General features: G+C 55.4%; 2 protein-coding genes across 4 annotated transcripts; both read right to left on the reverse strand.

Moving 5' to 3' along the window:
• Window positions 1-72: 72 nt before the first annotated feature.
• Window positions 73-10,062, reverse strand: LOC116438910 (kallikrein-14-like; the record flags this gene model as incomplete). The annotated part of the gene is made up of 5 exons (XM_032097929.1): window positions 9,882-10,062; window positions 7,496-7,550; window positions 4,625-4,772; window positions 2,245-2,585; window positions 73-209 (listed from the first exon to the last, which is right to left on the reverse strand). Coding segments are annotated over exons 2-5 (669 nt in total), but the record flags the coding sequence as incomplete, so codon positions are not given.
• A 6,568-nt stretch (window positions 10,063-16,630) lies between these two features.
• On the reverse strand, window positions 16,631-23,070 carry LOC116438911 (rRNA 2'-O-methyltransferase fibrillarin-like). 3 transcript variants are annotated; one of them, XM_032097933.1, is made up of 4 exons: window positions 22,753-23,070; window positions 22,119-22,313; window positions 19,795-19,940; window positions 16,631-16,810 (listed from the first exon to the last, which is right to left on the reverse strand). In XM_032097933.1, the coding sequence occupies exons 1-4, from the start codon at window positions 22,819-22,821 to the stop codon at window positions 16,789-16,791; spliced, it is 432 nt and encodes a 143-aa protein (XP_031953824.1). In that variant the 5' UTR covers window positions 22,822-23,070; the 3' UTR covers window positions 16,631-16,788. The 3 variants fall into 3 exon arrangements, with proteins under 3 accessions (XP_031953824.1, XP_031953822.1, XP_031953823.1); XM_032097931.1 differs by lacking the exon at window positions 22,753-23,070 and adding an exon at window positions 22,314-22,457 and having other exon boundaries at window positions 22,119-22,280; XM_032097932.1 differs by lacking the exon at window positions 22,753-23,070 and having other exon boundaries at window positions 16,634-16,810; window positions 22,119-22,584.
• Between the last annotated feature and the right edge of the window lie 323 nt (window positions 23,071-23,393).

Genomic DNA, 23,393 nt, shown 5'->3' on the forward strand with positions numbered 1-23,393 from the left:
GCCGAAATCAACCCAAATTCGAGCTGAAATTGCCCCGAATGGCCTCGAATCGGCCCGAAATGCCGGCCTCACCTGGCAGGTGTCGGCGCGGCTCCGGGGCTCCCCGGCACAGACCATGTTGGGCGTGATGGAGTCGGGGTAGATGCGGCGACAGGTGAGCTCGGGGACGATGGTCACCTGGCTGCAGTGCAGGTCCTTGGGGAAGGTCACTGAAAGCACAGCTGGGGTCAGCTGGGGTCACAGCTGGGGTCACAGCTGGGGTCATCCTGGGGTCACCTGGGGTCACAGCTGGGGTCATCCTGGGGTCACCTCTGGGGTCACACCTGGGTCACAGCTGGGGTCACAGCTGGGGTCATCCTGGGGTCACCTGGGGTCACAGCTGGGGTCACACCTGGGGTCAGCTGGGGTCACACTTGGGGTCACAGCTGGGGTCAGCTGGGGTCACACTTGGGGTCACACCTGGGTCACACCTGGGCCACCTCTGGGGTCACACCTGAGCAGGTCACAGCTGGGGTCACACCTGGGGTCACACCTGGGGTCATCCTGGGGTCACAGCTGGGGTCACACCTGGGGTCAGCTGGGGTCACACTTGGGGTCACAGCTGGGGTCAGCTGGGGTCACACTTGGGGTCACCTGGGGTCACACCTGGGGTCACACCTGGGGTCACCTGGGGTCACACCTGGGGTCACACCTGGGGTCACACCTGGGGTCACCTGGGGTCACACCTGGGTCACACCTGGGGTCACCTGGGGTCACACCTGAGCAGGTCACAGCTGACCTGAGCTCTCACCTGTGCCCAGGTAACGCCTCAATTCCCCCCTCACCTGCTCCAGGTGTGCCCTCCCCTGCGGGCATTCCCAGGAGCTCCCAGACCCCTCACCTGTGCCCAGGTGAGCTCTTACCTGTGCCCAGGTAGCCCCTCCTCACCTGTGCCCAGGTAACTGCCCCTCCCCCACCCCAGGTGCCCTCACCTGTGCCCAGGTAACCCCTCCTCACCTGTCCCCAGCTACCACCTCCCCCAGCCAGGTGCCCTCACCTGTGCCCAGGTAACCCCTCCTCACCTGTGCCCCGGTAACCCCTCCTCATCTCTGCCCAGGTGCCCTCACCTGTGCCCAGGTAACCCCTCCTCACCTGTGCCCAGGTAACCCCTCCTCACCTGTGCCCAGGTGCCCTCACCTGTGCCCAGGTAACCCCTCCTCACCTGTGCCCAGGTAACCCCTCCTCATCTGTGCCCCGGTAACCCCTCCTCATCTCTGCCCAGGTGCCCTCACCTGTGCCCAGGTAACCCCTCCTCATCTGTGCCCAGGTAACCCCTCCTCATCTCTGCCCAGGTGCCCTCACCTGTGCCCAGGTAACCCCTCCTCACCTGTGCCCAGGTAACCCCTCCTCACCTGTGCCCAGGTAACCCCTCCTCATCTCTGCCCAGGTATCCTCACCTGTGCCCCGGTAACCCCTCCTCATCTGTGCCCAGGTAACCCCTCCTCATCTCTGCCCAGGTAACTGCCCCTCCCCCACCCCAGGTGCCCTCACCTGTGCCCAGGTACCCCCCCCACCCACCCCAGGTGCCCTCACCTGTGCCCAGGTAACCCCTCCTCACCTGTGCCCAGATGCCCTCACCTGTGCCCAGGTAGCCCCTCCTCACCTGTGCCCAGCTACCACCTCCCCCAGCCAGGTGCCCTCACCTGTGCCCAGGTAACCCCTCCTCACCTGTGCCCAGGTACCCCCTCCTCACCTGTGCCCAGGTGCCCTCACCTGTGCCCAGGTAACCCCTCCTCACCTGTGCCCAGGTACCCCCCTCCCTCACCCACCCCAGGTGCCCTCACCTGTGCCCAGGTAACCTCTCCTCACCTGCCCCAGCTACCCCCCTCCCGTACCCCAGGTGCCCTCACCTGTGCCCAGGTAACTGCCCCTCCCTCACCCACCCCAGATGCCCTCACCTGTGCCCAGGTACCCCCTCCTCACCTGTGCCCAGGTGCCCTCACCTGTGCCCAGGTAACCCCTCCTCACCCACCCCAGGTGCCCTCACCTGTGCCCAGGTAACCCCTCCTCACCTGTGCCCAGGTAACTGCCCCTCCCCCACCCCAGGTGCCCTCACCTGTGCCCAGGTAACCCCTCCTCACCCACCCCAGGTGCCCTCACCTGTGCCCAGGTAACCCCTCCTCACCTGTGCCCAGCTACCCCCCCTCCCCCCCCAGGTACCCTCACCTGTGCCCAGGTACCCCCTCCCCCCCCAGCTGCCCTCACCTTCGGGGCTGGTGGTGGAGCCCCAGCCGGAGATCTGGCAGGTGGTGCCGGGCGCGGCGCAGGTGCGCGCCAGCGGCAGGGGGCTCACCTGGCGGCTCAGGTGCGCGGGCACCTGCAGCCGCAGCAGCATCAGGTCGCCGTCCTTGGAGGTCTCGTTGTAGCCGGGGAAGCGGAAGACACGCACCGAGCGCCGCCGCTGCTCACCTGGCGCAGGCGCGGCCTCGCCCGCCGCGGCGGCCGCCTCACCTGGCGGGGCCTCGCCCGCGGCGCTCGTGCCCGCCGGGGCCTCACCTGGGCGCACCCGGTGGCGGCCGCGGCCTCCGAGGCGGACGCTGATGGGGCTGTGGGGAGAGAGAGGCGACAGGTGAGGGGTGGGTGGTACCCAGGTGGCACCCAGGTGGCACCCAGGTGGTCCCTGAGCCATTCCCGAGTGCCCAGGTGAGCCTCTTTCCACGCCCAGGTGAGTTCCCCGTGCCCAGGTGAGTCCCATGTGACCCCTCCCCCCCCCCCTCAGGTAGCCCCAGGTGTGCCCAGGTGTGCCCAGGTGACCCCAGGTGTGCCCAGGTGGTCCCTTCCATGCTCAGGTGAGCCCAGGTGAGCCCAGGTGAGCCCTCCCTCCCATCAGGTGGTCACAGGTGTGCCCAGGTGGTCCCTTCCATGCCCAGGTGAGCCCAGGTGAGGCCTCCCCCCCTCAGGTGGCCTCAGGTGGTCCCTTCCATGCCCAGGTGACCCCAGGTGACCCCAGGGTTGCCCAGGTGTGCCCAGGTGACCCCAGGTGACCCCAGGGTTGCCCAGGAGTTCCCAGGTGACCCCAGGTGACCCCAGGGTTGCCCAGGTGTGCCCAGGTGACCCCAGGTGACCCCAGGTGTGCCCAGGGTTGCCCAGGAGTTCCCAGGTGAGCCCTCCCATGCCCAGGTGACCCCAGGTGCCCCCAGGTGTGCCCAGGTGGCCCCAGGTGGTCCCTCCCGTGCCCAGCTGATCCCAGGGGTGCCCAGGTGACCCCAGGGGTGCCCTCCCCCCCTCAGGTGGCCCCAGGTGTGCCCCGGTGACCCCTCCTGTGCCCAGGTGACCCCAGGTGACCCCAGCCGGTCCCTCCCGTGCCCAGGTGACCCCAAGGCTGCCCAGGTGACCCCAAGTGGCCCCAGGTGGTCCCTCCCATGCCCAAGTGACCCCAGGGGTGCCCGGGTGGTACCCAGGTGGCACCTGAGCCGTTCCCACCTGTCCCTCCTGCCCAGGTGAGCTCACCTGAGCTGCTCCCCCCTCAGCTGGGCACTGCCCGGTGACACCTGAGCCACTCCTGGGTGCCCAGGTGAGCCCCAGGTGACCCCACCCCTCAGCTGTGCCCAGGTGACCTCAGGTGCGCCCAGGTGAGCCCAGGTGACCCCAGGTGACCCCAGGTGTGCCCAGGGTTGCCCAGGGGTTCCCAGGTGAGCTCTCCCATGACCAGGTGACCCCAGGTGTGCCCAGGTGTGCCCATGTGTGCCCAGGTGGTCCCTCCCGTGCCCAGCTGACCCCAGCTGACCCCAGCTGGCCCCGGCTGGTCCCTCCTGTGCCCAGGTGACCCCAGGTGACCCTGGCCGGTCCCTCCCGTGCCCAGGTGACCCCAGCTGACCCCAGCCAGTCCCTCCTGTGCCCAGGTGACCCCAGCGGTGCCCAGGAGACCCCAGGTGACCCCAGGTGTGCCCAGGGTTGCCCAGGGGTTCCCAGGTGAGCTCTCCCATGACCAGGTGACCCCAGGTGACCCCAGGTGACCCCAGGTGTGCCCAGATGTGCCCAGGTGGTCCCTCCCGTGCCCAGGTGACTCCAGGGGTGCCCAGGGGTGCCCAGGTGGTCCCTTCCATGCCCAGGTGACCCCAGGGGTGCCCAGGTGACCCCAGGTTACCCCAGGTGACCCCAGGTGACCCCGGCCAGTCCCTCCTGTGCCCAGGTGACCCCAGGGGTGCCCAGGTGTGCCCAGATGTGCCCAGGTGGTCCCTCCCATGCCCAGGTGACCCCAGGGGTGCCCAGGTGACCCCAGCTGACCCCAGCCAGTCCCTCCCGTGCCCAGGTGACCCGAGGGGTGCCCAGGTGACCCCAGCTGACCCCAGCTGACCCCGGCTGGTCCCTCCTGTGCCCAGGTGACCCCAGGTGACCCCAGGTGACCCCAGGGGTGCCCAGCCGGTCCCTCCCGTGCCCAGGTGACCCCAGGTGACCCTGGCCAGTCCCTCCTGTGCCCAGGTGACCCCAGGTGACCCCAGGTGACCCTGGCCGGTCCCTCCCGTGCCCAGGCGACCCCAGGTGACCCCAGGTGATCCTGGCCAGTCCCTCCCGTGCCCAGGTGGCCCCAGGGGTGCCCAGCCGGTCCCTCCCGTGCCCAGGTGACCCCGTTACCTGGCCGTACCCGGGGGCGTGGCAGTGGGCAGCGGTCAGGACCCACCTGGGCGCCACCAGGGTCCCCCCGCAGATGAAGCGGCGCCCCCGGAAGAGCGCGGCCTGCCAGGGCGGGGCACAGGTGTGGCCCTCCAGCACCCACCTGGGCACCCGCGCACCTGGGGGGACACGCGGCTGAGGCACCTCCGGGGTCCCCCAGGTGGGGTCCCAGGTGGATTTTGGGGGGTCCCAGGTGAGGTTTTGGGGGGTCCCAGGTGGGGTTTGAGGTCCCCCAGGTGGGTTTTGGGGGTCCCAGTTGGATTTTGGGGGGGTCCCAGGTGAGGTTTTGGGGGGTCCCAGGTGAGGTTTTGGGGGTCGCGGGTGAGGTTTTGGGTTCCCAGGTGGATTTTGGGGGGTCTCAGGTGAGGTTTTGGGGGTCCCGGGTGAGGTTTTGGGTTCCCAGGTGGATTTTGGGGGGTCCCGGGTGAGGTTTTGGGGGTCCCCCGGGTGGATTTTGGGGTCTCCCAGGTGAGGTTTTGGGGTCTCTCAGGTGGATTCTGGGGTCCCCCAGGTGGATTTTGGGGGTCCCAGGTGGGTTTTGGGAGTCCCAGGTGGATTTTGGGGGGATCCCAGGTGAGGTTTTGGAGGCTCCCAGGTGGGTTTTGGGAGTCCCAGGTGGATTTTGGGGGATCCCGGGTGAGGTTTTGGAGGCTCCCAGGTGGATTTTGGGTTCCCAGGTGGATTTTGGGGGTCCCAGGTGCATTTTGGGGGGGTCCCAGGTGAGGTTTTGGGGCTCCCAGGTGGATTTTGGGTTCCCAGGTGGATTTTGGGGGGTCCCAGTTGAGGTTTGGGGGGTCCCAGGTGGGGTTTGAGGTCCCCCAGGTGGATTTTGGGGGTCCCAGGTGGATTTTGGGGGTCCCCCGGGTGGATTTTGGGGGGTCCCAGGTGGGGTTTGAGGTCCCCCAGGTGGGTTTTGGGGGTCCCAGGTGGATTTTGGGGGGGTCCCAGATGAGGTTTTGGGTTCCCAGGTGGATTTGGGGGGGTCCCAGGTGAGGTTTTGGGGGTCCCCCGGGTGGATTCTCGGGTCCCCCAGGTGAGGTTTGGGGGCCCCAGGTGAGGTTTGAGGGGTCCCAGGTGAGGTTTTGGGGGTCCCAAGTGAGGTTTGGGGGTCCCAAGTGAGGTTTGGGGTTCCCAGGTGGATTTTGGGGTTCCCAGGGGGATTTTGGGGGGTCCCAGGTGAGGTTTTGGGGTCCCCCAGGTGGATTTTGGGGTTCCCAGGGGGATTTTGGGGCTCCCAGGTGAGGTTTTGGGGGCTCCCAGGTGGATTTTGGGTTCCCAGGTGGATTTTGGGGGTCCCAGATGGATTTTGGGGGGTCCCAGGTGAGGTTTTGGGGGGTCCCAGGTGGGGTTTGAGGTCCCCCAGGTGGGTTTTGGGGGTCCCAGGTGGATTTTGGGGGGTCCCAGGTGAGGTTTTGGGAGTCCCGGGTGGATTTTGGGGTTCCCAGGGGGATTTTGGTTGATCCCAGGGGGATTTTGGGGGGTCCCAGGTGAGGTTTTGGGGTCCCCCAGGTGGATTTTGGGGTTCCCAGGGGGATTTTGGGGCTCCCAGGTGAGTTTTGGGTTCCCAGGTGAATTTTGGGGGGTCCCAGGTGGATTTTGGGGGGATCCCCGGTGAGGTTTTGGGGCTCCCAGGTGGATTTTGGGTTCCCAGGTGGATTTTGGGGGGTCCCAGGTGGGGTTTGAGGTCCCCCAGGTGAGGTTTTGGGGCTCCCGGGTGAGTTTTGGGTTCCCAGGTGGATTTTGGGGGGTCCCGGGTGAGGTTTTGGGGGTCCCCCGGGTGGATTTTGGGGTCTCCCAGGTGAGGTTTTGGGGTCTCTCAGGTGGATTCTGGGGTCCCCCAGGTGGATTTTGGTTGGTCCCAGGTGGGTTTTGGGGGTCCCAGGTGGATTTTGGGGGTTCCCAGGTGGATTTTGGGGTGTCCCAGGTGAGTTTTGGGGTGTCCCAGGTGGATTTTGGGGGGATCCCGGGTGAGGTTTTGGGGGGTCCCAGGTGGGGTTTGAGGTCCCCCAGGTGAGTTTTGGGGGTCCCAGGTGAGTTTTGGGTTCCCAGGTGGATTTTGAGGGGGTCCCAGGTGAGGTTTTGGGGCTCCCAGGTGGATTTTGGGGGGTCCCAGGTGAGGTTTTGGGGGTCCCAGGTGAATTTTGGGGACATTTTTTGGGTCTCAGGTGAATTTTGGGGGTCCCAGGTGGATTTTGGGGTTCCCAGGGGGATTTTGGGGGGTCCCAGGTGAGGTTTTGGGGGTCCCCCGGGTGGATTTTGGGGTCCCCCAGGTGAGTTTTGGGGGTCCCAGGTGAGGTTTGGGGGTCCCAGGAGAGGTTTGGGGTTCCCAGGTGGATTTTGGGTGATCCTGGGTGGATTTTGGTTGATCCCAGGTGGATTTTGGGGTTCCCAGGGGGATTTTGGGGGGTCCCGGGTGGATTCTGGGGTCTCCCAGGTGAGGTTTTGGGATTCCTAGGGGGATTTTGGGGTCCCCCAGCTGGATTTTGGGGTCCTGGGTGGATTTTGGGGTGCTCCAGGGGGATTTTGGGGTCTCTCAGGTGGATTTTGGGGTCCCCCAGCTGGATTTTGGGGTTCCCAGGTGAATTTTGGGAGCTTCCAGGTGAGTTTGGGGTTCCTCAGGTGAGTTTGGGGTTCCCAGGTGGATTTTGGGGTGTCCCGTGTGGATTTTGGGGTCCCAGGTGAATTTTGGGGTCCCCCAGGTGGATTTTGGGGTCCTGGGTGGATTTTGGGGTCTTCCAGGTGGATTTTGGGGTGTCCCGTGTGGATTTTGGGGTTCCCAGGTGAGGTTTTGGGGTCTCCCAGGTGGATTTTGGGGTGTCCTGGGTGGATTTTGGGGTCTCACCTGAGGCCACGGGCAGGAGCAGCAGCAGGAGCAGGAGCTTCATCCCGAGAGAATTCTGGAAAACGGGGAGGGAAAAATGGGAATTTTGGGGGAAAAAAATAGGAATTTTCTGGGAAAAATGGGAATTTTCTGGGAAAAATGGGAAATTTGGTGGGAAAATGGGAAATTTGGGGGGGAAAATGGGAATTTTGGGGGGAAAAATGGGAATTGGGGGGGGAAGGGAATTTGGGGGGGGGGAAATGGGAAATTTGGGGGGAAAAATGGGAAATTTGGGGGGGAATTTTGGGGGAAAAAATGGGAATTTTTGGGGGAAATGGGAATTTTCTGGGAAAACCGGGAAATCTGGGGGGAAATGGGAATTTTGGGGGGAAAATGGGAAATTTGGGAGAGGAGAGAAGGGAATGAAGGGGGAAAGGGGGGAAAATGGGGAATAAAGGAGGGAAAAGGGGAAAAAGGGGGAAAAGGAGGAAGAAAAGGGGGAAAGGAGGGGAAAGGTGGGAAAAAAGTGGAATTTCAGGGAAAAGGGGGAAAATGGGAGGAAAAATGGGGAAAATGGGGAAAATCGAGGGAAAATCGAGGTGAAAAAGAGGAGAAAGGGGGGAGGGGAAAAAAGGGGGAAATTCGGGAAAGGGGAGGAAAAAATGGGGGAAAAGAGGAAAATTTGGGGGAAAAGGGAAAAAATGGAGAAAAAATTGAGGAGGAAAAGGGGGGGAAGGGGGGAAATAGGGAAATTTGGGGGAAAAAGGAGGAAAAAAGTGAAAAAATGGAAAAATTGAGGAGGAAAAGGAGAGAAAAGGGGGGGGAAGGGGGAAAATTTGGGGAAAAAGGGGGAAATTTGAGGGAAAATGGAGGAAAAATTGAGGAGGAGAAGGGGGAAAAGGAGGAAATTCAGGTAAAAAAGGGGGAAATTTGGGGGAAAGGGGGAAAAAATGGGGGAAAGGGGGGAAATGGGGAAAAAGGGGGGGAAGGGAGAAATGGAGGAAAAATTGAGGAGGAAAAGGGGGAAAAGGGAGGAAATTCAGGTAAAAAAGGGGGAAATTTGGGGGAAAGGGGGAAAAATGGGGGGAAGGGGGGAAATTTGGGGAAAAAGGGGGAAAAGGGGAGAAATGGAGGAAAAATTGAGGAGGAAAAGGGGGAAAAGGGAGGAAATTCAGGTAAAAAAGGGGAAATTTGGGGAAAAAGGGGGAAAAATGGGGGAATTTGGGGAAAAAGGGGGAAAAATGGAGAAATTTGGGGAAAAGGGGGGAAATTTGGGGGAAAAGGGGGGAAAAAGAAAAAAAGAAGGAGGGGAAAGGGAAAAGCGGGAATTCCGGGAGTGGGGGAGGGGAAAGGGGGGGGGAGGGGAGGAGGGAGCCGGGAAAGGGGGAGGGGAGGGACGGGAACGGGAATTCCGGGAGCCAGGGAAGCGCCGGAACCGGCGAATTCCCGATGGGAAAGGGCCAAAATTCCAACCGGGAAGCGCCGAAATTCCCCTCGGGATCTTCCCGGAGCTCCAAAAATCCCCTCGGGAGCCTCAAAATTCCCTGGGGAAGCCCCAAATTCCCTCCGGGAGCCCAAAATTCCCTCGGAAAGCCCCAAAATTCCCTGGGGAAGCCCAAAATTCCCTTGGAAAGCCCCAAAATTCCTTTGGGATCCTTCAAAAATGCCCTCGGGATGCCCCAAATTCCCTCCGGGAAACCCCAAAATTCCCTCGGGGTCGCCAAAATTCCCCAGAACTGCCCAAAATTCCTTCGGAAAAGCCCGAAATTCCCTCTGGGAACCCCCCCGATCCCCTCAGGATCGCCCGAAATTCCCTGGGGATCCCCCAGAATTCCACCTGGGAACCCCAGATTCCCTCGGGATCCCCCAAATCCCCTCGGGATCCCCCAAATCCCCTCGGAAAACCCCGAAATTCCCTCCGGGAGCCCCGAAATTCCTTCGGAAAACCCCGAAATTCCCTCTGGGAGCCCCAAAATTCCCTCGGAAAACCCCGAAATTCCCTCTGGGAGCCCCAAAATTCCCTCGGAATCCCTCCAACCTCCCCTTGAAGCCCCGAAATCCCCTCTGGGAGCCCCGAAATTCCCTCGGGATCTCCCAAATCCCCTCAGGATCCCCCGAAATTCCCTCGGGATCCCCGAAATTCCCTCGGAAAACCCCGAAATTCCCTCCGGGAACCCCCAGATTCCCTCGGGATCTCCCAAATCCCTTCAGGATCCCCCGAAATTCCCTCGGAAAACCCCGAAATTCCCTCGGGATCCCCCAAAATTCCCGCCGAGAAGCCCCGAAGTCGCCGTGGAAAAGCGGGAATTCCCTCCGGATCCTTCCGAATTCCCTCTGGGATCTCCCCCCTCCCCACCCCCCCCCGGAATTCCCGATCTCCCGGAATTCCCGATCCCGGAATTCCTACCGGGCGCGTCGGGTCCTGTCCCCGCTCCCGGGATTGCTCGGGAAGGAGGAAGCGGCTCCAACGCCTTCGCCTTTAATCCCAAAAAACCCTTCCGGCTCCTGCCGGGGGTGGGAGCCGGGAATTCCCGGGAGCCGGCGCGGAAAAGTGGGAATGGGAGGCGGAAATGGAGAGGGGGAGGTGGGAAAGGGGGAGGGAGGCCAAAAAATGGGAGAGAGGCTAAAAAGTGGGGGAAATCCTAAAAAAAAAAATGGGGGAGATCCGATAAAAAATGGGGGAAATCCTAAAAAAAATGGGGGAAATCCTAACAAAATGGGGGAAATCCGATAAAAAATGGGAGAAATCCTAAAAAAATGGGAGAGATCCCAGAAAAATTGGAGAAATCCTAAATAAAATGGGAGAAATCCTAAAAAAAGGGGAGAAATCCCAGAAAAATTGGAGAAATCCTAAATAAAATGGGAGAAATCCTAAAAAAATGGGGGAAATCCGATAAAAATGGGAGAAATCCTAAAGAAATGGGGGAAATCCGATAAAAATGGGGGAAACCCTAAAAAAATGGAAGAAATCCTAAAAAAATGGGAGAGATCCCAGAAAAATGGGAGAAATCCGATAAAAATGGGGGAGATCCTAAAAAAATGGGGGAAATCCTAAAAAAATGGGGGAAATCCTAAAAAAATGGAGAAATCCTAAAAAATATGGGGGAGATCCTAAAAAAATGGGGGAAATCCTAAAAAAATGGAGAGATCCTAAAAAAAATGGGGGAGATCCTAAAAAATGGGAGAAATCCTAAAGAAATGGGGGGAATCCTAAAAAAATGGGGGAAATCCTAAAAAAATGGGGGAAATCCTAGAAAAATGGGGGAAATCCTAGAAAAACCGGGGAAATCCTAAAAAAATGGAGAAAATCCTAAAAAAAATGAGGGAAATCTGATAAAAATGGGGAAAATCCTAAAAAAATGGGAGAGAGCACAGAAAAAATGGGAGAAATCCTAAAAAATGGGGGAAATCCTAAAAAATGGGAGAAATCCTAAAAAATGGGAGAAATCCTAAAAAATGGGGGAAATCCTAAAGAAATGGGGAAAATCCTAAAGAAATGGAGAAATCCTAAAAAAAATGGGAGAGATCCTAAAAAAATGGAGAAATCCTAAAGAAAATGGGGGAGATCCTAAAAAAAATGGGGGAGATCCTAAAAAAATGGGAGAAATCCTAAAAAAATGGGGGAATCCTAAAAAAATGGGGGAAATCCGATAAAAATGGAGAAACCCTAAAAAAATGGGGGAGATCCTAAAGAAATGGAGAAATCCTAAAAAAAATGGGAGAGATCCTAAAAAAAAATGGGAGAGAGCACAGAAAAAATGGGAGAAATCCTAAAAAATTTGGAGAAATCCCAGAAAAATTGGGGAAATCCGATAAAAATGGGGGAAATCCTAAAAAAAAATGAGGGAAATCTGATAAAAATGGGGAAAATCCTAAAAAAATGGGAGAGAGCACAGAAAAAATGGGAGAAATCCTAAAAAATGGGGGAAATCCCAGAAAAATGGGGGAAATCCTAAAAAAATGGGAGAGATCCCAGAAAAATTGGAGAAATCCTAAATAAAATGGAAGAAATCGTAAAAAAATGGGGGAGATCCTAAAAAAATGGGGGAAATCCTAAAAAAATTGGGGAAATCATAAAAAAATGGGGGAAATCCTAAGAAAAGGGGAGAAATCCTAAAAAAATGGGGCGGGAATCCTGAAAAATGGGAGAAATCGGAGAAAAAATGGGAGAGATTTCAGAAAAATGGGAGAGATCCTTAAAAAAATGGGAGGAATCCCAGAAAAAATGGGAGGAATCCTAAAAAATGGGAAAAAATCTAAAGAAATGGGAGAAATCCTAAAAAAAATGGGAGAGATCCTAAAAAAAATGGGGGAAATCCTAAAAAAAATGGGGCGGGAATCCTGAAAAATGGGAGAAATCCCCCAAAAAGGGGAAAAAAATCCTAAAAAATGGGAGAAATCCTAAAAAAGGGGAGAAATCCCAGAAAAATGGGAGAAATCGCCCCCAAAAAAGGGGAGAAATCCCCCCAAAAAGGGAGAAAAATCCTAAAAAATGGGAGAAATCCCAAAAAAACGGGGAGAAAAATCCTAAAAATGGGAGAAATCCCCAAATTTGGGGGTTCAGGACTTGGGAAGCTTCGGATGTGCTGGGATTGACCCCAAAAAGGGGGAATCGACCCCAAAATCTGGGAATCGACCCCAAAATCTGGGAATTGGGCCCAAAAAGGGGGAATTGACCCCAAAATCTGGGAATTGGGCCCAAAATCTGGGAATTGACCCCAAAATTTGGGAATTGGGCCCAAAAAGGGGGAATTGACCCCAAAATCTGGGAATTGGGCCCAAAAAGGGGGAATTGACCCCAAAAATCTGGGAATTGACCCCAAAATCTGGGAATTGACCCCAAAATCTGGGAATCGACCCCAAAAAGGGGGAATTGACCCCAAAATCTGGGAATTGGGCCCAAAAAGGGGGAATTGACCCCAAAAATTGGGAATTGGGCCCAAAAAGGGGGAATTGACCCCAAAATCTGGGAACTGGCCCCAAAAAGGGGGAATTGACCCCAAAATCTGGGAATTGACCCCAAAATCTGGGAATTGGCCCCAAAATCTGGGAATTGGCCCCAAAATTTGGGAATTAGGCCCAAAATTTGGGAACTGACCCCCAAAAAGGGGGAATCGACCCCAAAATCTGGGAATCGACCACAAAATTTGGGAATTGGCCCCAAAATCTGGAATTGACCCCAAAATTTGGGAATTGGCCCCAAAATCTGGGAATTGGCCCTAAAAATCTGGGAATTGACCCCAAAATTTGGGAATTGGCCCCAAAATCTGGGAATTGACCCCAAAAATTGGGAATTGACCCCAAAATTTGGGAATTGACCCCAAAATTTGGGAATTGGGCCCAAAATCTGGGAATTGACCCTAAAAATTGGGAATTGGCCCCAAAATTTGGGAATTGACCCCAAAAAGGGGGAATTGGTCCCAAAATTTGGGAATTGACCCCCAAAATTTGGGAATCGACCCCAAAATTTGGGAATTGACCCCAAAAAGGGTGAATTGACCCCAAAAATCTGGGAATTGACCCCAAAATTTGGGAATTGGCCCCAAAATCTGGGAATTGACCCCAAAAATTGGGAATTGACCCCAAAATTTGGGAATTGGCCCCAAAATTTGGGAATTGACCCCAAAATCTGGGAATTGACCCCAAAATTTGGGAATTGGCCCCAAAATCTGGGAATTGACCCCAAAATTTGGGAATTGACCCCAAAATTTGGGAATTGACCCCAAAACTTTGGGATTTGGGGGTTCTGGGCCGGGATTGGCTCCTGACTGACGGCAGCAGCTCCCAGTTCAGCCCAGTTCAGCCCAGTTCAGCCCAGTTCAGCCCAGTTCAATCCCAGTTCAGCCCAGTCCAGCCCAGTTCAGCCCAGTCCAGCCCAGTTCAATCCCAGTTCAGCCCAGTTCAGCCCAGTTCAGCCCAGTTCAGCCAGTTCAATCCCAGTATCCCCCAGGCCAATCCCAGTTCAGCCCAGTTCAGCCCAGTCCAGCCCAGTTCAATCCCAGTATCCCACAGGCCAATCCCAGTTCAGCCCAGTTCAGCCCAGTTCAGCCCAGTTCAATCCCAGTACCCCCCAGGCCAATCCCAGTTCATCCCAGTTACCCCCAGTCCCTCCCAGTTACCCCTAACCCTCTCCCAGTTCAGCCTGGTTACCCCCCAGTGCCCCCCAGTCCAATCCCAGTTCAGCCCAGTTCAGCCCAGTTACCCCTAATCCTCTCCCAGTTCATCCCAGTTACCCCCAGTGCCCCCCAGTTACCCCTAATCCTCGCCCAGTTCATCCCAGTTACCTCCCAGTGCCCCCCAGTCCAATCCCAGTTCAGCCCAGTTCATCCCAGTTCCCCTCAGCTCCCTCCCAGTTCACCCCCAGTCCCCTCCCAGTTCATTCCAGTTGCTCCCAGTGCCTCCCAGTTCCCCTCAGCTCCCTCCCAGTCCCTCCCAGTCCCCCCTGCTCCCCTCCCAGTTCCTCCCAGTTACACTTGGCTCCCTTCCAGTTGCCCCCAGTTGCCCCCAGTCCCTCCCAGTCCCTCCCAGTTTGCCCCGGGGCCGGACGGGTCCTCCCAGTTCCCAGGCAATCCCAGTTGGCTCCAGTCCCAAACTGGGAGGGACTGGGAGGGGCTGGGCTGAGTCAGCACCTTCGGGGCCCATTAAACTGGGAGCCTCCCAGTTCATCCCAGTTCATCCCAGTTCAGACCAGTTCAGACCAGTAACCCCTCCCAGTGCTCCCAGTAACCCCCGGTTCCTTCCCAGTCCCTCCCAGTTGCTCCCAGTTCATCCCAGTAACTCCCAGTTCATCCCCCAGCACCCTCCCAGTTCATCCCAGTAACCCCCCAGTTGCTCTCTGTTCATCCCAGTCCCTCCCAGTCCCTCCCAGTCCATCCCAGTCCCCTCCCAGTCCCTCCCAGTCCCCTCCCAGTCCCTCCCAGTCCCCTCCCAGTTCCTCCCAGTAACCCCTCCCAGTGCTCCCAGTTCCCTCCCAGTTCATCCCAGTAACCCCCCTTTCCCTCCCAGTAACCCCCCAGTGCTCCCAGTTCCCTCCCAGTTCCCCCCCAGTTGCTCCCAGTAACCCCCGGTTCCTTCCCAGTCCCTCCCAGTGCTCCCAGTTCACGCCCCAGTCACTCCCAGCTCATCCCAGTGCCCTCCCAGTTGCTCCCAGTAACCCCCAGTTACCCCTCCCAGTTGCTCCCAGTCCCCTCCAGTCGCTCCCAGTAACCCCCCAGTTCATCCCAATCCCCTCCCAGTTGCTCCCAGTTCATCCCAGTAACCCCTCCCGGTGCTCCCAGTAACCCTCCCAGCGCTTCCAGTTCCTCCCAGACCCCTCCCAGTCGCTCCCAGTTCATCCCAGTTGCTCCCAGCCCCCTCCCAGTTCATCCCAGTAACCCCTCCTAGTGCTCCCAGTTCCCTCCCAGTTCATCCCAGTTCCCTCCCAGTTCATCCCTGTCCTCTCCCAGTTCATCCCAGTAACCCCCAGTTCATCCCAGTAACCCCCGGTTCATGCCCCAGCACCCTCCCAGTTCATCCCAGTAACCCCCCAGTGCTCCCAGTTCCCTCCCAGTTCCTCCCCAGTGCTCCCAGTAACCCCCAGTTCCTTCCCAGTCCCTCCAAGTGCCCTCCCAGTCACTCCCAGCTCATCCCAGTAACCCCCTAGTTGCTCCCAGTAACCCCCAGTTACCCCTCCCAGTGCCCTCCCAGTTGCTCCCAGTTGCTCCCAGTTCCCTCCAGTCGCTCCCAGTTGATCCCAGTAACCCCCCAGTTCATCCCAATCCCCTCCCAGTTGCTCCCAGTTCATCCCAGTAACCCCTCCCAGTGCTCCCAGTAACCCTCCCAGTGCTTCCAGTTCCTCCCAGACCCCTCCCAGTCGCTCCCAGTTCATCCCAGTTGCTCCCAGTCCCCTCCCAGTTCATCCCAATAACCCCTCCTAGTGCTCCCAGTTCCCTCCCAGTCACTCCCAGTTCATCCCAGTAACCCCCGCTTCCCTCCCATTAACCCCCTAGTGCTTCCAGTTCATCCCAGTTGCTCCCAGTTCCCTCCCAGTTCATCCCAGTTCCCTCCCAGTTCATCCCCGTCCTCTCCCAGTTCATCCCAGTAACCCCCGGTTCATCCCAGTAACCCCCGGTTCATCCCCCAGCACCCTCCCAGTTCATCCCAGTAACCCCCCAGTGCTCCCAGTTCCCTCCCAGTTCCTCCCCAGTGCTCCCAGTAACCCCCAGTTCCTTCCCAGTCCCTCCCAGTCACTCCCAGCTCATCCCAGTAACCCCCCAGTTGCTCCCAGTAACCCCCAGTTACCCCTCCCAGTCCCCTCCCAGTTCCTCCCAGTAACCCCTCCCAGTGCTCCCAGTTCATCCCAGTAAGCCCCGCTTCCCTCCCAGTCCCCTTCCAGTTCCTCCCAGTCCCCCCCCCCCCGGAGGCTTTAATGTCCCCCTAATTACCCCTCCCATTAATTAATCACCCCAACAATTAATTAATTAATTAACCCAGCCCCCAGTTAATTATCAACGAATTAACTCATTAATTAATTAACTCACCGGCCCTCCCCAGTGATCAATTAACACAACAGCGATTAATTAACACTAATTAATCGCCCCCAATAATTAATTAAGCCCCAGTAATTAATTCCTCTCCTCATTAACAGCTGGGAATTAATCCCGCTCATTAATTGGAGCTGCCCCTTAATGAACGCCCAGGATCGCCGAGTAATTAAAACACCAATTAAGCCGGCAGCTAATTAACGGCTCCTGGTCGTTAATTAAGCCCCCAAATTAATTAGAAACCCAATCCCGCTCTTAATTAGCCCAGAACTAATTAAACCCCCGCTTAATTAATTAAATACATGAACCCCAATTAATGCCCACTGTTGCTCACCCCGCCAGTAATTAATTACCCCCCTAATTAATTAAACCCAATTAATTAAGAACCTCTGCCACTAATTAATTAGTCCAGTAATTAGCATGCCCAGGAATTAATTAATCCTTTACAGTCCTCAATTAGCCCCAATTAACCGAAGCGAGTTAATTACCCGCAGTTCATAGCCCTTAATTAATTAGCAATCATTAATTAACCCTCATTAACCACCCCCAACCCACTCATTAAGCCGCAATTAATTAACTAACGACGCCAATTGATCGAGTTTGTCTTTAATTACCAAAACCCCCCCCCGGGCCCCTCCCCCCACCCCCAAAAAGCGCCAAATTCGCCCCAAATCCGAGTCCGGGGCCACTTCCGGGTTAGGCCACGCCCACTTCCGGGCTACCGGCGTTGACTTCCGGGTTAGGCCACGCCCCGATGCTGGCGCCCCCTGCTGGGCTGGAGGTTTGATGACGTCACTTCTCCTTGGGAGGGGGCCTGGAGGGAGAGAGGGGCAGTGAGTGACCAGTATGGACCAGTATGGGCCAGTATTAACCAGTACAGACCAGTGCGGACCAGTATGGACCAGTACAGACCAGTATGGACCAGTACAGACCAGTGCGGACGAGTATGGACCAGTACAGACCAGTACGGACCAGTTACACCTCCAGGGCCCTCCCACTTACCCCCCAGTATCTCTCAGTATGGACCAGTTACACCCCCAGTGCCCTCCCAGTGCATCCCAGACACCCCCCAGTACATCCCAGTACAGACCAGTTACACCCCCAACACCCTCCCAGTCCCTCCCAGTTCATCCCAGTACACTCCCAGTATATCCCAGTACACTCCCAGTATATCCCAATCCCTCCTAGTATGTCCCAGTGTCTCCCAGTATACCCCAGTTCATCCCAATACATCCCAGTGCCCTCCCAGTCCCTCCCAGTATATCCTAGTACACTCCCACTATATCCCAATCCCTCCCAGTACATCCCAGTACAGTACACTCCCAGTCCCTCCCAGTACATCCCAGTACATCCCAGTCCCTCCCAGTATACCTCAGTACACTCCCAGTATATCCCAGTGCCTCCCAGTATATACCAGTGCACTCCCAGTACATCCCAGTGCCTCCCAGTATATCCCAGTACACTCCCAGTATATCCCAGTGCCTCCCAGTATATCCCAGTACACTCCCAGTTCATCCCAGTATATCCCAGTGCACTCCCAGTATATCCCAGTCCCTCCCAGTATATCCCAGTGCACTCCCAGTATATCCCAGTGCCTCCCAGTCCATCCCAGTTCATCCCAGTGCCGTCCCAGTATATCCCAATGCCCTCACAGTATATCCCAGTACACTCCCAGTTCATCCCAGTGCCCTCCCAGTCCATCCCAGTATATCCCAGTACACTCCCAGTTCATCCCAGTGCCCTCCCAGTCCATCCCAGTATATCCCAGTACACTCCCAGTTCATCCCAATGCCCTTCCAGTCCATCCCAGTATATCCCAGTACACTCCCAGTTCATCCCAGTGCCCTTCCAGTCCATCCCAGTATATCCCAGTATACTCCCAGTTCATCCCAGTGCCCTTCCAGTCCATCCCAGTATATCCCAGTACACTCTCAGTTCATCCCAGTGCCCTCCCAGTCCATCCCAGTATATCCCAGTACACTCCCAGTTCATCCCAGTGCCCTCCCAGTCCATCCCAGTATATCCCAGTACACTCCCAGTTCATCCCAGTGCCCTTCCAGTCCATCCCAGTATATCCCAGTACACTCCAGTTCATCCCAGTGCCCTCCCAGTCCATCCCAGTATATCCCAGTACACTCCCAGTTCATCCCAGTGCCCTCCCAGTCCATCCCAGTATATCCCAGTACACTCCCAGTTCATCCCAGTGCCCTTCCAGTCCATCCCAGTATATCCCAGTACACTCCCAGTTCATCCCAGTGCCCTCCCAGTCCATCCCAGTATATCCCAGTACACTCCCAGTTCATCCCAGTGCCCTCCCAGTCCATCCCAGTATATCCCAGTACACTCCCAGTTCATCCCAGTGCCCTTCCAGTCCATCCCAGTATATCCCAGTACACTCCCAGTTCATCCCAGTGCCCTTCCAGTCCATCCCAGTATATCCCAGTACACCCCCAGTTCATCCCAGTGCCCTCCCAGTCCATCCCAGTATATCCCAGTACACTCCCAGTTCATCCCAGTGCCCTCCCAGTCCATCCCAGTATATCCCAGTACACTCCCAGTTCATCCCAGTGCCCTCCCAGTCCATCCCAGTATATCCCAGTACACTCCCAGTTCATCCCAGTGCCCTCCCAGTGCATCCCAGTGCATCCCAGTGCCCTCCCAGTTCATCCCAGTGCCCTCCCAGTCCATCCCAGTATGGCCCAGTGCCCTCCCAGTTCATCCCAGTGCCCTCCCAGTCCATCCCAGTATATCCCAGTACCCTCCCAGTTCATCCCAGTGCCCTCCCAGTCCATCCCAGTATATCCCAGTACACTCCCAGTTCATCCCAGTGCCCTCCCAGTCCATCCCAGTATATCCCAGTACACTCCCAGTTCATCCCAGTGCCCTCCCAGTCCATCCCAGTATATCCCAGTACACTCCCAGTTCATCCCAGTGCCCTTCCAGTCCATCCCAGTATATCCCAGTACACTCCCAGTTCATCCCAGTGCCCTTCCAGTCCATCCCAGTATATCCCAGTACACTCCCAGTTCATCCCAGTGCCCTTCCAGTCCATCCCAGTATATCCCAGTACACTCCCAGTTCATCCCAGTGCCCTCCCAGTCCATCCCAGTATATCCCAGTACACTCCCAGTTCATCCCAGTGCCCTCCCAGTCCATCCCAGTATATCCCAGTACACTCCCAGTTCATCCCAGTGCCCTTCCAGTCCATCCCAGTATATCCCAGTACACTCCCAGTTCATCCCAGTGCCCTCCCAGTCCATCCCAGTATATCCCAGTACACTCCCAGTTCATCCCAGTGCCCTTCCAGTCCATCCCAGTATATCCCAGTACACTCCCAGTTCATCCCAGTGCCCTCCCAGTCCATCCCAGTATATCCCAGTACACTCCCAGTTCATCCCAGTGCCCTTCCAGTCCATCCCAGTATATCCCAGTACACTCCCAGTTCATCCCAGTGCCTTTCCAGTCCATCCCAGTATATCCCAGTACACTCCCAGTTCATCCCAGTGCCCTTCCAGTCCATCCCAGTATATCCCAGTACACTCCCAGTTCATCCCAGTGCCCTCCCAGTCCATCCCAGTATATCCCAGTACACTCCCAGTTCATCCCAGTATATCCCAGTACACATCCCAGTCCCTCCCAGTCCCTCCCAGTCCCATTTTTACCCCCTAAAGTCCCTTTTGAACCCCTAAAATCGCCGCTTTTCCCCCTAAAACTCCCGGGTTTTTTCCCGCAATCCCCTCCCAGTCGGTCCCAGTCCCTCCCAGTCGGTCCCAGTCCCTCCCAGTAGGTCCCAGTCACCGGTAGACGCCGACCACCACGGCGTGGTCCCTCTCGTAGGGCTCCAGGGTCAGCTGCTCCTGCGGCTTCATCCTCTCGGCCGTCATCTTCTTCACCTCGCCCGCGAACACGGCCTCGGCCGGCGCCGTCGAGTCGATGCAGTTGGCCTGGGAACCAGTTCCAACCGGTTCGAACCAGTCCGAACCGGTTCGAACCACTTAAGTACCGCTTAAAACCAGGTAAAACCAGTTCAAACCAGTAAAACCCCAGTTCAAAAACAGCTAAAACCACCAAAATACCAGTTAAAAACAGCTCAAAACCAATTCAAACCAGTACAGTCCCAGTTAAATCCCACTTAAAACCAGTTCAAAACCAGTTCAAACCAGTTCAAAACCAGTTAAAACCACTTAAAACCAGTAAAATCCCAGTTCAAAACCAGTTCAAACCAATTAAACCCACTAAAATCAGTTAAGAAATACTTCAAACCAGTCCAAAACCAGTTCAAACCAGTTCAAAACCACTTAAAACCAGTTCAAATCCAGTTAAAACCAGCAAAATCCCAGTTCAAAACCAGCTAAAACCACTGAAATACCAGTTAAAAACAGCTCAAAACCAGTTCAAACCAGTACAGTCCCAGTTAAATCCCACTTAAAACCAGTTCAAACCAGTTCAAAACCAGTAAAATCCCAGTTCAAAACCAGTTCAAACCAATTAAACCCACTAAAATCACAGTTAAGAAATACTTCAAACCAGTCCAAAACCAGTTCAAACCAGTTCAAAACCACTTAAAACCAGTTCAAATCCAGTTAAAACCAGCAAAATCCCAGTTCAAAACCAGCTAAAACCACTGAAATACCAGTTAAAAACAGCTCAAAACCAGTTCAAACCAGTACAGTCCCAGTTAAATCCCACTTAAAACCAGTTCAGTTCAAACCAGTTCAAAACCAGTTAAAACCACTTAAAACCAGTAAAATCCCAGTTCAAAACCAGTTCAAACCAATTAAACCCACTAAAATCACAGTTAAGAAATACTTCAAACCAGTCCAAAACCAGTTCAAACCAGTTCAAAACCACTTAAAACCAGTTCAAATCCAGTTAAAACCAGCAAAATCCCAGTTCAAAACCAGCTAAAACCACTGAAATACCAGTTAAAAACAGCTCAAAACCAGTTCAAACCAGTGCAGTCCCAGTTAAATCCCACTTAAAACCAGTTCAAAACCAGTTCAAACCAGTAAAACCCCAGTTCAAAACCAGTTAATACCAGCTCAAAAGCACTTAAAAGCAGTTCAAACCAGTTCAAAACCAGTTGAAATCCAGTTAACAACCAGTCTGTACTGGTTTGTACTGGTCCATACTAGTTTATACCGGTCCCTACTGGTTTATACTGGTCTGTACTGGTCCATACTGGTTTGTACTGGTCCATACTAGTCTATTCCAGTCCCTACTGGTTTATACTGGTCTGTATTGGTCTATACCGGTTTGTACTGGTCCATACTAGTTTATACCGATCCTTACTGGTTTATACTGGTCCGTACTGGTCCATACTGGTTTGTACCGGTCCATACTAGTTTATTCTGGTCCCTACTGGTTTATACTGGTCTGTATTGGTCCGTACTGGTTTGTACCGGTCCATACTAGTTTATACCGGTCCCTACTGGTTTATACTGGTCCGTACTGGTCCATACTGGTTTGTACCGGTCCATACTAGTTTATTCTGGTCCCTACTGGTTTATACTGGTCTGTATTGGTCCGTACTGGTTTGTACCGGTCCATACTAGTTTATACCGGTCCCTACTGGTTTATACTGGTCCGTACTGGTTTATACTGGTTTGTACCGGTCCATACTAGTTTATACCGATCCTTACTGGTTTATACTGGTCCGTACTGGTCCATACTGGTTTATACTGGTCCGTACTGGTCCCTACTGGTTTATACTGGTCCATATTGGTCCATACTGGTTTGTACCGGTCCATACTGTTTTATACCAATCCATACTGGTTTATACCGGTCCATACTGGTTTATACTGGTTTATATTGGTCCATATCGGTCCATATTGGTCCATACTAGTTTATACCAATCCATACTGGTCCATACTGGTCCGTACTGGTCCATACTGGTTTATACTGGTCCGTACTGGTCCCTACTGGTTTATACCGGTCTGTATTGGTCCGTACTGGTTTGTACCGGTCCATACTAGTTTATACCGGTCCGTACTGGTTTATACTGGTCCGTACTGGTTTATACTGGTTTGTACCGGTCCATACTAGTTTATACTGGTCCGTACTGGTTTGTACTGGTCCGTACTGGTCCATACTGGTTCATACTGGTCCGTACTGGTGCGCACCTTGATGGAGATGAGGAAGTGCCCCCCGCGGCGCAGGAAGTGGTGGGCGTTGAGCGCCACGATTCGCGTCTGGTCCGGCTGCGCCACGTCCGCGAAGATCACGTCCACCATGCCTGGGGAGGGGTTAGGCCGGGATGAACTCGGGATAAACCCGGGATTAACCTGGGATAAACCCGGGATTAACCCAGGATTAACCTGGGATAAACCCGGGATTCCGGCCCAAAAAACCCCAAAATTCCCCCAAAATCCAACATCCGTGAAGATCATGTCCACCATGCCTGGGGGAGGGGTTAGGCCGGGATTAACTTGGGATGAACCCGGGATTAACTCGGGATAAACCTGGGATTAACCTGGGATTAACTCGGGATTAACTCGGGATGAACCCGGGATTAACTCGGGATAAACCCGGGATTAACCTGGGATTAACTCGGGATAAACCCGGGATTAACCTGGGATTAACTCGGGATTCTGGCCCAAAAAACCCCCAAATTCCCCCAAAATTCCCACCAGGAACCCGAAATTCCCCCAAAATCCAACGTCCGCAAAGATCACGTCCACCATGCCTGGGGAGGGGTTAGGCCGGGATTAACCCGGGATGAACCCGGGATGAACTCGGGATGAACTCGGGATAAACCCGGGATTCCGGCCCAAAAAACCCAAAATTCCCCCAAAATCCAACATCCGCGAAGATCACGTCCACCATGCCTGGGGAGGGGTTAGGCCGGGATGAACTCGGGATGAACGCGGGATTAACTCGCGATGAACCCGGGATTAACTCGGGATTAACCCGGGATTAATTTGGGATTAACTCAAGATTCTGGCCCAAAAAACCCAAAATTCCCCCAAAATCCAACATCCGTGAAGATTACGTCCACCATGCCTGGGGGAGGGGTTAGGCCGGGATTAACTCGGGATGAACTCGGGATGAACTCGGGATAAACCCGGGATTAACCTGGGATAAACCCGGCATTAACCTGGGATAAACCCGGGATTAACCCAGGATGAATTCGGGATTAACCTGGGATAAACCCGGCATTAACCTGGGATAAACCCGGGATTAACCCAGGATGAATTCGGGATTAACCTGGGATAAACCCGGGATTAACCTGGGATAAACCCGGGATTAACCCAGGATGAATTCGGGATTAACCTGGGATAAACCCGGGATTAACCTGGGATAAACCCGGGATTAACCTGGGATAAACCCGGGATTAACCCAGGATGAATTTGGGATTAACCCGGGATGAAGCCGGGATGAACTCGGGATTCCGGCCC

Source organism: Corvus moneduloides, unplaced genomic scaffold, assembly GCF_009650955.1.
Source record: "Corvus moneduloides isolate bCorMon1 unplaced genomic scaffold, bCorMon1.pri scaffold_163_arrow_ctg1, whole genome shotgun sequence".
Classification (NCBI taxonomy): Eukaryota; Metazoa; Chordata; class Aves; order Passeriformes; family Corvidae; genus Corvus; species Corvus moneduloides.

Bases quoted from the DNA above. Each gene is read 5' to 3' on its own strand.
- LOC116438911 (XM_032097932.1), bottom strand. From the start codon at position 22,394: ATGGTGGACATGATCTTCACGGATGTTGGATTTTGGGGGAATTTTGGG. The intron at 19,941-22,118 runs GTGCGCACCAGT...ACTGGTTCCCAG, and splicing joins ACTTCCTCATCTCCATCAAG to GCCAACTGCATCGACTCGAC. The intron at 16,811-19,794 runs GTGACTGGGACC...CTCTCCCTCCAG, and splicing joins GTGGTGGTCGGCGTCTACCG to GCCCCCTCCCAAGGAGAAGT.